The following is a 12470-nucleotide window of genomic DNA, read 5'->3' as shown; positions in this document are numbered from 1 at the left end:
ACCTTCTTCTCACTAGAACTATGAGCGATTGCAGACTGATTATGTCAAAGACGACCACGACAGTGAGTTCTCAATCATTGACCTCTCGGTACAGATAATCACGGTGCCTTCACTTGTAAGTATCTGAGTTACTTTGCGCAGCCAGACACATACCGTCCATAAACTAGTAAGTATTAACACGTGACATGTAAATCCACAAAACCAACACATGGCAATGTTCATTGTCCCTTTTTTCACTTGAGTATGTATTTAGGGCATTTTTAACGTCATACTTTATGCTCTGTAAACTAAAGGAACTCCTGACGTTCACCTCCAACAGAAGGTCATGATGTGTCCCAGTGTTAAGAAACTCAGTGGGATTTATAGCCTAATACAAGAGTTGAGCAACATAAAGATGATTTGTAGGTCGCTGGTCCAGCAGCCATTACAGTAGTCCATGGCCGCTTGATCCTGAGCCATGCCAATCTCCTCTTACCTGCCGATATTTCCAACGCTTTTTCAGGGCTACCCTTCTTGGGGCCTAATAATCAGAAGAGTTGTTCAGGATGTGGGCAGGTAGGGGGATGTTCACAGGGCCACAGATCCTGAGGCCGCAGTGTACCTCCGAGGCCGCAGTGTACCTCCGAGGCCGCAGTGTACCTCCGAGGCCGCAGTGTACCTCCGAGGCCGCAGTGTACCTTCGAGGCCGCAGTGTACCTCCGAGGCCGCAGTGTACCTCCGAGGCCGCAGTGTACCTCCGAGGCCGCAGTGTACCTCCGAGGCCGCAGTGTACCTCCGAGGCCGCAGTGTACCTCCGAGGCCGCAGTGTACCTCCGAGGCCGCAGTGTACCTCCGAGGCCGCAGTGTACCTCCGAGGCCGCAGTGTACCTCCGAGGCCGCAGTGTACCTCCGAGGCCGCAGTGTACCTCCGAGGCCGCAGTGTACCTCCGAGGCCGCAGTGTACCTCCGAGGCCGCAGTGTACCTCCGAGGCCGCAGTGTACCTCCGAGGCCGCAGTGTACCTCCGAGGCCGCAGTGTACCTCCGAGGCCGCAGTGTACCTCCGAGGCCGCAGTGTACCTCCGAGGCCGCAGTGTACCTCCGAGGCCGCAGTGTACCTCCGAGGCCGCAGTGTACCTCCGAGGCCGCAGTGTACCTCCGAGGCCGCAGTGTACCTCCGAGGCCGCAGTGTACCTCCGAGGCCGCAGTGTACCTCCGAGGCCGCAGTGTACCTCCGAGGCCGCAGTGTACCTCCGAGGCCGCAGTGTACCTCCGAGGCCGCAGTGTACCTCCGAGGCCGCAGTGTACCTCCGAGGCCGCAGTGTACCTCCGAGGCCGCAGTCCACCTCCGAGGCCGCAGTCCACCTCCGAGGCCGCAGTCCACCTCCGAGGCCGCAGTCCACCTCCGAGGCCGCAGTCCACCTCCGAGGCCGCAGTCCACCTCCGAGGCCGCAGTCCACCTCCGAGGCCGCAGGACCAAGGTCCTGTGAATCTTTTTGCTCAACTCTACCTATAATCTTCCACAGTAAAATCCAAAAACAATTGGGAAAATTTATCAATACTAATTCTTAAACCAGGAGCTGATTTCTGGCATCTTATTTGGAATTGTGGTATAATGCGAAGATACTGGAGTGATGTGATAACTACATTGGAACGGATAATTGGGATGCCTAGTCTGTCCCAGAGATATGTATCTTGGGTATTGTGGATGAAGAATTGTGGTCGCATTATGATAGGATATTTCTCTGGGAGGTTATATTTATTGATAGGAAAGCAATAACACTAACGTGGATGGGGGGGGAAGCCTCCCACTATCAACCAGTGGAAAAAATTAGTTAATAATATAATACTGTATGAGAATATATTATATAGAAATAGAGGATGTCCTCAGAAGTTTCCCAGAATTTGGGAGAGATGGTGTGACTCACCCTTAACGCATTTATCCTCTAATGCCATGACTTCGTCAATTTCACATTACGAGCCCTGACGTGTGTTCCTTCAAACATGTGACTGTGATATATGATATGCATAGACTAAAAAAGTGTACTTTTGATATGGCCCGAACTGGTACGTGTTCTAAATTTTGATAGGAAACTAGCTAATTTAGGTGAGAGTGCAATGCTTCATGACGGAACTCGTTCTAATACACTATGTTCCAACCTGTCCGTTTTTCTGTATTTGTTCACTCTATTGTTGAGAGTGTGATGTTGCGTTCATTTTATTGTATTGAATGGATAAATGGTAATGGTTTGAATCATTCTGACATTATAAGATGATATTATATGCTTAGAACTTTTATCCTGTGGAATCTTTCAATAAAGAGTTTAAAAAAACAAAACAACAACAACCTGTACTTCTTAGACCGCACAGACGTCGACAGATGAATGGCTTCTCTTCCTCTCTGCTCTGTTGATGGGGCGAAACTGCCGGTGTCATGCTGAACATAGCCTTAATTGCTATAATGAATGCACCTTTATTACTAGTATTATTGAGTTAGACAACAGACGAGTGATTAGTACGATTGCAGACAAGTATATTTTCTCCTTCGCCTCATTGGGGGACACAGACCGTGGGTGTAGCTGCTGCCACTAGGAGGCTGACACTAAGTTAAGAAAAAGAAAGTTAGCTCCTCTTCTGCAGTATACACCCTCCTGCTGGCTCCCAGAGAACCAGTTCTTGCTTAGTGTCCATAGGAGGCACATAGGTCTGCTATTCAGACCAAAAACTCTTTTTTATTTTAACTTTTAATTTTTAATTCTTAAGAACTTTTACCTGGACGAAGGGGCAATGGATCCTTTCAAGGCTCCGATCTCCCCGCACCAACAACAGGCGAGCACGGAGAGTGTCACCTCTATGTACCCTCTTCTGCAGCCAGGCCTAATGCCTAACAACCAGTCCTGTCCACCAGGATTGAACCCCTTGGATGCACAGAGACACCCTCCGTTTTGGCGTCCGTGCAGCCCCCACTGCTCCACCACTGTCTAGCGGATGAAGCAAGGAGGCGGACGATTCCTCTCCATCTCCCTATGAAAGGGAGAGTGGATTGATGGTTTTTATCCTTATCCCTGCACCGTCCAAAAAATCACCAGTGACAACAGCTGCACAATGGAGGTACCTGCACTACAGCGAAGGTACCTTTCTCGTTTCTCGTTCTGAACGAGAGTTATCCATGAAATCTCGTCTGCCATCTTCCTACACCATGTCGCAAGCTGACAGGTCCTCCGGATGCTCAGGAAGCCTCCTGATTGCCCGGATAGCGACGCTGAGTGTGATTCTCGTGGCTGGGACACAGGACCTGGGTAAGGAGCGCTGCCATTAGCTCTCTCTCTCCCTTTCAGTATCCTATCCTCTATGGGAACCCTGATTAAGGGGGCACATAGGAGTAAATCATGTCCCAGCCTCAGGGACCTAAAAAGTCCCATAACACTCTTACAGTCTTTTTCACTTCATGTAACTCCTGCCAGTCTGCGTTTCCAAAAGCTCAGAGTTCACCACTCTGCAAAGCCTGTGACCCCAAATGCGTTCAGGAGCCCCCTGACACTGAGCCCAGTGTCCTTAGTCCCCCTGAGTGGGTCTTGTCTCTGTCGCAATCTATGACTTCTCTAGCCAAAACACATGAATTCTTCAGTGTTCCTGCTGGGGATCGTGGCATTCGAACGTCTGACGCAGAGGGACCCTCCCCTACATGGGAACAGTCGGCTAGCAGGTGCCGCACAAAATCTAGAAACGTACAAGCGTCTTGGAAAACTCGATTCTGAGTATGAATCTGACGTCTCCTTAGATCTGGATTCGCCAGACTTTGAGGACGATGGATTCTCTGATTGAGGCCATCAACCAAACTCTGAAGTTTGATGAAGACTCTGGCTCTGTGCCTGATCACGCTGTGTGCTTCAAAATATCTAAGCGTCCTCATAGAATATTCGCCATTCACCCGGAGTTTCGGGATATAGTTAATCGGCACAGGGAGCAACCGGATAAGTGCTTTACAGGACAAAAACCGCTTGAGGCGAAGTACCCTTTCTCAGCCGATTTGAGAAAAGATTGGCCCGAGTCCCCTGTAGTAAACCCGCCAGTCTCTCGCCTGGCATCCAAAACCCTTCTATCCCTGCCGGACAGAAATCCCACAGACCGCCAGATAGAAAATTTGGCTCGATCTGTCTTCGAGGTCTCAGGTGCGGCTCTATGTCCTTCCATCGCTGCAGCGTGGGTTACTAAAGCAATGGTTTCCTGGCCGGAGCCAAATTTCTCAGGCAGGAGATTACCTGGTACACGCCAACTGTGCTGCTCCATTGGCGGCAAATGCCATCACGATCAGAAGATCTTTATGGCTCAGACAATGGAAGGCGGATTCTGAGTCAAAAACAGTTTCTGACATCTCTTCCTTACCAGAGTGGGTGTTTGTTCGGAGAGAATCTGGATCAGCTTATCTCGGATGCCATGGGAGGAAAGAGCAAGTTTCTTCCCCAGAAGAGGCTTAGGCGTCCTTTTCAGTGTGAACAACAAATCAGTTTCCGATCCTTTTGCGACAATCCGGTTTGGTCCACTACCATTACCTCTTCAGGATCAGGACGCTCTTCACGAAGGAACAGAGTACCCCAGACATCCTATAGGTCCAACCAGCAATGGAAAGGTTGGCTCAAACAGTCTGGATTTAAGGGATCTAGGTCCCAGGGATTTTCCATCCAATGACTCATGGGGTTATCTTGTCGACACCAGCAGAGTAGGCGGTCGCCTACTTCTGTTTCACCAGGTCTGGCTCTCAGTCGTTCACGACGAATGGGTCAGAGACCTGATATCTACCGGACACAAATCGATTTTTCTTCGCTTCGCTCGGCTCATTTCTTTCCTTCCCGACCTCCAGCATCAAGAGCAAGGGCAAAGGCTCATTCCCGAGCCATAGACTCTTTGCGCAGCAATGGCGTCATTGTCACGGTTCTGGAAAACAAAAGGTTCAAGGGATTCTACTCCAACCTATTCTTTGGCCCCAAAAAGGACGGAAAAGTGAGACCCATACTAGACCTCAAACTTCTAAACAAGTTTGTCAAGGTCCGTCATTTCCGCATGGAGTCTCTGCGTTCAGTCATGACCTCAATGGAAAAAGGGGAGTTTTTAGCATCCATCGATATTCGAGATGCTTACCTGCTCATCCGGATTTTTCCTCCCCACCAAAAGTTCCTGCGTTTCGCCATTCGCGACCAGCACTTTGAATTCACGGCTTTACCCTTCGGCCTCGCTACTGCTCCTAGGGTGTTCACAAAGGTCATGGCGGCCGTCATGTCCATATTGCACTCTTGGGGCATAGTTGTCCTACCCTATCTGGACGACTTCCTAGTCAAGGGTCTGCCCTTCTACGATTCTGCGGAGTCTGTTCATATCACTTGCAATACTCTTTCTCGTCTGGGTTAGCTGATAAACTTAGCCAAGTCTTCCCCCGTTCCAGCCCAGCAGATATCCTTTCTAGGCATGATCCTGGACTCCTCCCGAGGGTTGGTGATTCTCCCTCAAGACAAGGTCCTAGCACTTCAGCAAGGAGCCCACACACTTTCTCAGTCATCCCCTCATTCCATCCGCTTTGCGATGAGAGTACTAGGTAAAAGGGTGGGAGCAATGGAAGCGATTCCTTTTGCACAGATGCACCTCCGTCCCCTACAGCATGCTCTTCTAGCAGCTTGGGACAGGAACCCTTTCTCCTTCAACTGCCGATGCCGCCTATCCCCACGGGTCAGGCAGACTCTCAGATGGTGGGCATTGAGTTCTTCACTCAACTAGGGGAAGTGCTTTCTCCCGGTTCAATGGCTAGTGGTGACTACCAATGCTTGTCTTCTGGGCTGGGGAGCAGTTTTTCATCACCACACCGCTCAGGGCTCCTGGTCTTCTCCGGATCAGGGACGGGGCCTGCTGTAAGGGACGACATTTTCTGTACCATGTTACTGAATATTTCGGCATTGTCTAAGGAAATTAACATCTCTGAACGTCTGTTATTCATTATTGGTAATTCTACCCTTGAAAATGGACTATTTCTTCCTGTCCCAGGCTCGGATGTTGATCACAGAAGAAAACCTGATGACTACAATAATAAAGACGTTCATGGATCATTTAAGGCATCGGGATATCCAGGGCAGATTTCAGTTTGAGAGATACACAGCAGTGCAAGCTTTCAAGTTTCGGAGAGTTCAAAGTCTTATTCTGGATCTGAAGTAAGTTCCTCTCAAAAGTCGCATTATATTAAAATGAGCATTTGTTTTGCATCCATCTAGAATTCCTCATGGGTCCGTCCACCCAGACTGACAGCTGCAGCTTGTACTAAGCAGTGTCAGATCTCAGCAGGGAGGAGGGACCCTGAGGAGCTGTCATTCAGGCTAGGCGGGCAGAAATTGACTTACTCAAAAGAATCCATTCTGTCAAGTAAGTACATCTGTCTCATCAGGCCTAAGCTATTTAATAACATACACAGTTAATATACTGGTGACTGGGGCAGATTTACTAATCATGTCCACTATTAAGCCAATGCAGAATATTGAATAATCAGTCTTTAAAAAGCATCAAAATTATCATGAACTTGCCGGGAGATAAATTTGGAGAATATTTAAACAGTTTTTACTTTTATCTCTTTGTTGGCATACTTTGCTTCCTTCTTTTTGTCTCTTGTGGTGCACCATTTACCCCTCCTCATAGTGATTCACCCTTGAATGTTTCTAAGGCACATAAGAAATATGTTTAAAGCTTCATGTGCAAAAAAAAAATGCACCAAATTTAACTCCAGGAAACTTTGGAAGTTTTTTTTTTTTAAAAGATTTTGGTAAATAGAATAAGGAGAATTTCCCAGCGAGAACTACATTTCATGCGAATTTGCAGTAAAGAACAGACAACACACTTATTGTGGCATTGTTTTAGGTGCTTGCAACAAAAAAAAAAACGGTAATTAAAAAAAGACACGCATTTCATATGTTTATTTATGCATTTTATTTTTTCCCATACAAAAGTAATAAAAACATGAAAAAAATGCCATACTTAGTGTGCTGCACTGGAAAAGAAATGTCAAAAGCGCTAAAAACAGAAAAGCATCGGAAAAAGGCAACCAAACAATGCAGTTTGTAGTGCATGTAATTCTCTAGTGATTGAGCCTTTTTTTTTTTTTTTTTTTTCTACAACTGCTGCTTGTGAAGGCATCTGTAGTCCGGCTATAAGTAAAGGGAAAACTGTCTTGTATTTACTTTTAACCCCTTAATGACCACCAATGCGTCTTTTAACTGACCTGAGATATAAGAGAATAGCCTCCCCATACAGGTGACAATCCAGCAGCTGTCAGCTGTACACTATAGCTGACAACTTGCTGCATCAGCCACGATCAGTGTTTGCACCGTCCAAATCTGTTTAACCCCTTAGGGTACCGTCACACAGTGCAATTTTGATCGCTACGACGGCACGATTCGTGACGTTCTAGTGATATCGTTACGATATCGCAGTGTCTGACACGCAGCAGCGATCAGAGACCCTGCTGAGAATTGTACGTCGTAGCAGATCGTTTGAAACTTTCTTTCGTCGCTGGATCTCCCGCTGTCATCGCTGGATCGTTGTGTGTGACAGCGATCCAGCGATGCGTTCGCTGGTAACCAGGGTAAACATCGGGTTACTAAGCGCAGGGCCGCGCTTAGTAACCCGATGTTTACCGTGGTTACCAGCGTAAAAGTGAAAAAAAAAAAACCGTACATACTCACCATCTGATGTCCGTCAGGTCCCTTGCCGTCTGCTTCCCGCTCTGACTGTCTGCTGGCCGGAAAGTGAGAGCAGATCACAGCGGTGACGTCACTGCTGTGCTGTGCTCTCACTGTACGGCGGCACTCAGTCAGAGCAGGAAGCAGACGGCAAGGGACCTGACGGACATCAGATGGTGAGTATGTACGGTTTGTTTTTTTTCACTTTTACGCTGGTAACCACGGTAAACATCGGGTTACTAAGCGCGGCCCTGTGCTTAGTAACCCGATGTTTACCCTGGTTACCCGGGGACTTCGGCATCGCTCCAGCGCCGTGATTGCAACGTGTGACCGCAGTCTACGACGCTGGAGCGATAATCATACGACGCTGCAACGTCACGAATCGTGCCGTCGTAGCGATCAAAATTGCACGGTGTGACGGTACCCTTAGATGCTGCTGTCACTAGTGACTACATCATATAAATGGTTAGCGGCCTTAGAGTCTGACGGCTGTAGTAATCTGTTCAGAAGTTAGAGGCATTAGGTGGTAAAAAAATAAATTTTGTAAATTTCCTTGAAAAAATGAAAAATTGCTGCTACATTTTTAATCCTCCTAAAATGCTAGCAAAATAAAATAACATTTTACAAATGATGCTGATGTAAAGCCAACACGTGGGAAATATTATTTATTAATGGTTTTCTGTGGTATGACCATCTGGATTAAAGAGATAATCATTCAAATTTTGAAAATTGCTAATTTTTTTAAATTTTTCTAAAATTTTTGACATTTTTTATAAATAAACACAAAATATATTGACCTAAATTTACCATTATCATAAAGTAGAATGTGTCATGAAAAAACATTCTCAAAATCACTAGGATTTGTTGAAGCGTTGCAGAGTTATTACCACATAGAGACACTGGTCAGATTTAAAAAATTTGGCTCCGTCACTAAGGGGTTAAGGTTATCTTCACTAGGTAAAATTCCAACAAGTAAAACCAATTCACTTGTTCAAAAACAGTTGGATTTTTGTTTAGTGCCCATTGTCTTGTTTACAAAGCCACCATTGCAAGTCTAGCAGCGGTGGCCGAATGTATGCAGCGCTTACAAGTGCTTTCCAATAGAGCTTGTAAGTGCTGCTCATAGCTGGCTGGATGGCAGGAGTGCCCTGTTAGCTCACAGCCCTGCCAGCTTCAGTTCCCCTCTGACTCTGCTTGCAGTATCGTAGTGTATACGAATCTTGCCAGTTTGAACTGCAAGACAAGCAGGAGGCTTGAGACGCCCCCCTTCCCTCCCCAAACTTTCTGCATTGTAATAGAATTTTCAATAAATCCCTTGCTCTCTGCAGATAATGAAAGTCTCCGTCTACCGGTCACGTGATCGATCGCATTTGTGACCCCCCAAATCAAATGGCGTCTGAGAGACAAGTTACATTAAAAAGCCATGAGAGTGTTCAATACATGTAATTATAGGAAACTGATATTTTTATGGTGGTTTGCCTTTTTTTTTTTTGTTTTATAGGTATCTTCTCATCAGCAAGCCACCCGAGTGGACTCCTGCCTTACGCACAAAGTTTCTTGAAGGGTTTTTTGCCTTCCTCGAATTATTGAAGTGCATGCAGGTGAGCTTCGACATGTTCCTATGGCAGTACTTTTTGTATATGACACTAGTTGTAGAGAGCTGTATGCTAGTGTCCCGGAAAAAGCCGTAAGGAAGGTAATTTCTAAACACAAGATAATTTCCAGTAGGGGAGAGGAAATGTCTCATCTCTGCTGAAACACTTTCACAGATTTGCTACCTGCCTTATGATATTGACAAGCTGTTTCCAGCCAGATAACGCTCGGCACACTCATTGCTATCTAATTAACGCTGCTGGGTAATGTGTGGGGACGGAGCCTCGTGTGGTAATGTGGGGGCGGGATTGTGTGTGGTAATGTGGTGGGGGGGCGGGATTATGTGTGGTAATGTGGTGGGGGGGCGGGATTATGTGGTAATGTGGGGGAGCGGGATTATGTGTGGTAATGTGGTGGGGGGGCGGGATTATGTGGTAATGTGGGGGAGCGGGATTATGTGTGGTAATGTGGTGGGGGGGCGGGATTATGTGGTAATGTGGGGGAGCGGGATTATGTGTGGTAATGTGGTGGGGGGTGGGATTATGTGGTAATGTGGGGGAGCGGGATTATGTGTGGTAATGTGGTGGGGGGCGGGATTATGTGGTAATGTGGGGGGCGGGATTATGTGTGGTGATGTGGTGGGGGGCGGGATTGTGTGTGGTAATGTGGTGGGGGGCGGGATTATGTGTGGTAATGTGGTGGGGGCGGGATTATGTGTGGTAATGTGGTGGGGGGCGGGATTATGTGGTAATGTGGGGGGCGGGATTGTGTGTGGTAATGTGGGGGGTGGGATTGTGTGTGGTAATGTGGGGGGCGGGATTGTGTGTGGTAATGTGGTGGGGGGCGGGATTGTGTGTGGTAATGTGGTGGGGGAGCGGGATTGTGTGTGGTAATGTGGTGGGGGGCGGGATTGTGTGTGGTAATGTGGGGGGCGGGATTGTGTGTGGTAATGTGGTGGGGGGGCGGGATTGTGTGTGGTAATGTGGTGGGGGGGCGGGATTGTGTGTGGTGATGTGGTGGGGGGGCGGGATTGTGTGTGGTAATGTGGTGGGGGGGCGGGATTGTGTGGTGATGTGGTGGGGGGGCGGGATTGTGTGTGGTAATGTGGTGGGGGCGAGATTGTGTGTGGTAATGGGGTGGGGGGGCGGGATTGTGTGTGGTAATGTGGTGGGGGTGGGATTATGTGTGGTAATGTGGTGGGGGTGGGATTATGTGTGGTAATGTGGTGGGGGTGGGATTATGTGTGGTAATGTGGTGGGGGTGGGATTATGTGTGGTAATGTGGTGGGGGTGGGATTATGTGTGGTAATGTGGGGGCGGGATTGTGTGTGGTAATGGTGTGGGGGCGGGATTATGTGTGGTAATGGGGTGGGGGGCAGGATTATGTGTGGTGATGGGGTGGGGGCGGGATTATGTGCTAATGTGGTGGGGGGCGGGATTATGTGTAGTAATGTGGTGGGGGGGCAGGATTATGTGTGGTGATGTGGTGGGGGGGCGGGATTGTGTGTGGTAATGTGGTGGGGGCGGAGCTACTGTGCAGGGGGCGGGATTGTGTGTGTTAATGTGGGGGGGCAGGATTATGTGGTGATGTGGTGGGGGGCGGGATTGTGTGTGGTGATGTGCTGGGGGGGCGGGATTGTGTGGTAATTGGGTGGGGGGCGGGATTATGTGTGGTGATGGGGTGGGGGCGGAGCTACTGTGCAGGGGGCGGGATTAGCGAGTAATCACGATGCCTCTTATATATATAGATGACCCATTTTGTATACTGTGAGCTGCAGCCCAAGCTCCTGTCCTGTTGAATAGGCGCTGAGATGCATTTTTCAGCCACGGGCATTACTAAATGGAGCTGTGCTGCTCCGACTGTTCACCGTTCAGTGCCGGAGCTGAAAACAGCTAATCGGTGGAAGTGTCAAACTCCTGCCCAACTGATTGAGTGCAACACAATGGCTCAGTGATTAGCATTGCTGCTCTGCAGTAGTGTTATCCTGGCTTCAAATCCAACAAAGGACATCCTGTGCGTGGAGTTATCTACTTATTTAGGTATTCTTCCTCTGGTGTCACATAGACCATCTTCATGGACTGTACTCGGCTTGGAAGACTCTGCCCGACCACCAGGTATCCAGACCGGATCTAGCGGTCTCATAGACTTATATGAAGAACTAAGCTCAGATTAGGAGGTCAGCCAGTCTGTTTGGCTCTTCCAGTCAGAGCACCTGTGAAACCGACCTAAAGACCCCCAAACAAAGTGGTCTAATGTCGATGGCTTCGGCTGACAGTCTAATGTGTATGGGGGCGCCATCCGACTGACCGTTGGGAGGGATATCCAACTGGCATATCCAATTTAGGACTACTGATCGCATTGTTCTCACAGAGATTAGACGGCAGTCGATGTTCTCGTAGAGAACACAGGAGCTCTCGGTTGACCAGCACTGATGTGTATGGGAGAGGCGACGCAACATGGAGCTGATGGCCATCTGTTGTATATTTATTGTGCTTTACACCCACACTAGAAATTCATAATGATAATTGGTTAATTGACTTTCTATAAAATCAGCCCTGTTGTGTGTATCTGATATCTTGGATTGTGACCATGGATAGATGACAATCTCTGCATAATGTTGCGGATCTGGTGCTACTAAAGAAACAAAAATAAAGTACCGGTAATAAGGCCAACAATGTTCACCTGATTTTCCCTGCACTCTGGAAATTTTTGTTTTATTAAAAATCATAAAACTTGAAGCTTCACTCCCAGAGTGAAAGTCACTAAAGTCTGTTCTCTGCCCATATTAAAATACCAGATGCCGTCTTCTGGTTTTCGTGGCGCTGCTCCGGTCTCGTTCCGCCATCTTGTGACCACAGCTCCTGACTTACCAGAGCTAAGGTCACACACAAGCTCACAAGCTCTGGGTCTCATAGACTTACATTTAGAAGTGACCTCCGGCTCGCCCAGCAAACACTGGAGCCATCCGTCAGGTCACAAGCAGCAGATGATGACTTGAGTGGCGCTGTGAACAGCAGAAGATGGTGATCGGTAAGTATATTACTAGGGGCGGTGAACATACATTAGTGATACCACAACAGAGGTGAAATAGAAGAATAGGAAAAAAAAAAATCTGCTTTAATGGGTCTTGTTACTTGTTCACAAGTTTTATGGAACTGGTTTGATTAAGATTTAGTATTTTTCTT

General features: G+C 47.8%; 1 protein-coding gene across 2 annotated transcripts in view; it reads left to right on the top strand.

The window, feature by feature from the left end:
* UBR2 (ubiquitin protein ligase E3 component n-recognin 2) overlaps nucleotides 1–12470 on the top strand; it is a 139211-nt gene that overhangs the window by 27929 nt on the left and 98812 nt on the right. Inside the window, exons 11-13 of one of the 2 annotated variants that reach the window (XM_077282341.1) lie at nucleotides 17–115; nucleotides 6011–6174; nucleotides 9194–9293. In XM_077282341.1, coding sequence (XP_077138456.1) covers nucleotides 17–115; nucleotides 6011–6174; nucleotides 9194–9293 — 363 coding nt within the window. The remainder of the gene's footprint in view (nucleotides 1–16; nucleotides 116–6010; nucleotides 6175–9193; nucleotides 9294–12470) is intronic. The other variant, XM_077282340.1, reaches the window with a different exon arrangement.

The sequence above is a fragment of the Ranitomeya variabilis genome, chromosome 2, assembly GCF_051348905.1.
Source record: "Ranitomeya variabilis isolate aRanVar5 chromosome 2, aRanVar5.hap1, whole genome shotgun sequence".
NCBI classification, from domain to species: Eukaryota; Metazoa; Chordata; class Amphibia; order Anura; family Dendrobatidae; genus Ranitomeya; species Ranitomeya variabilis.
Note: the sequence above shows the minus strand (reverse complement) of the source record. Positions and strands in the feature narration are given on the sequence as shown.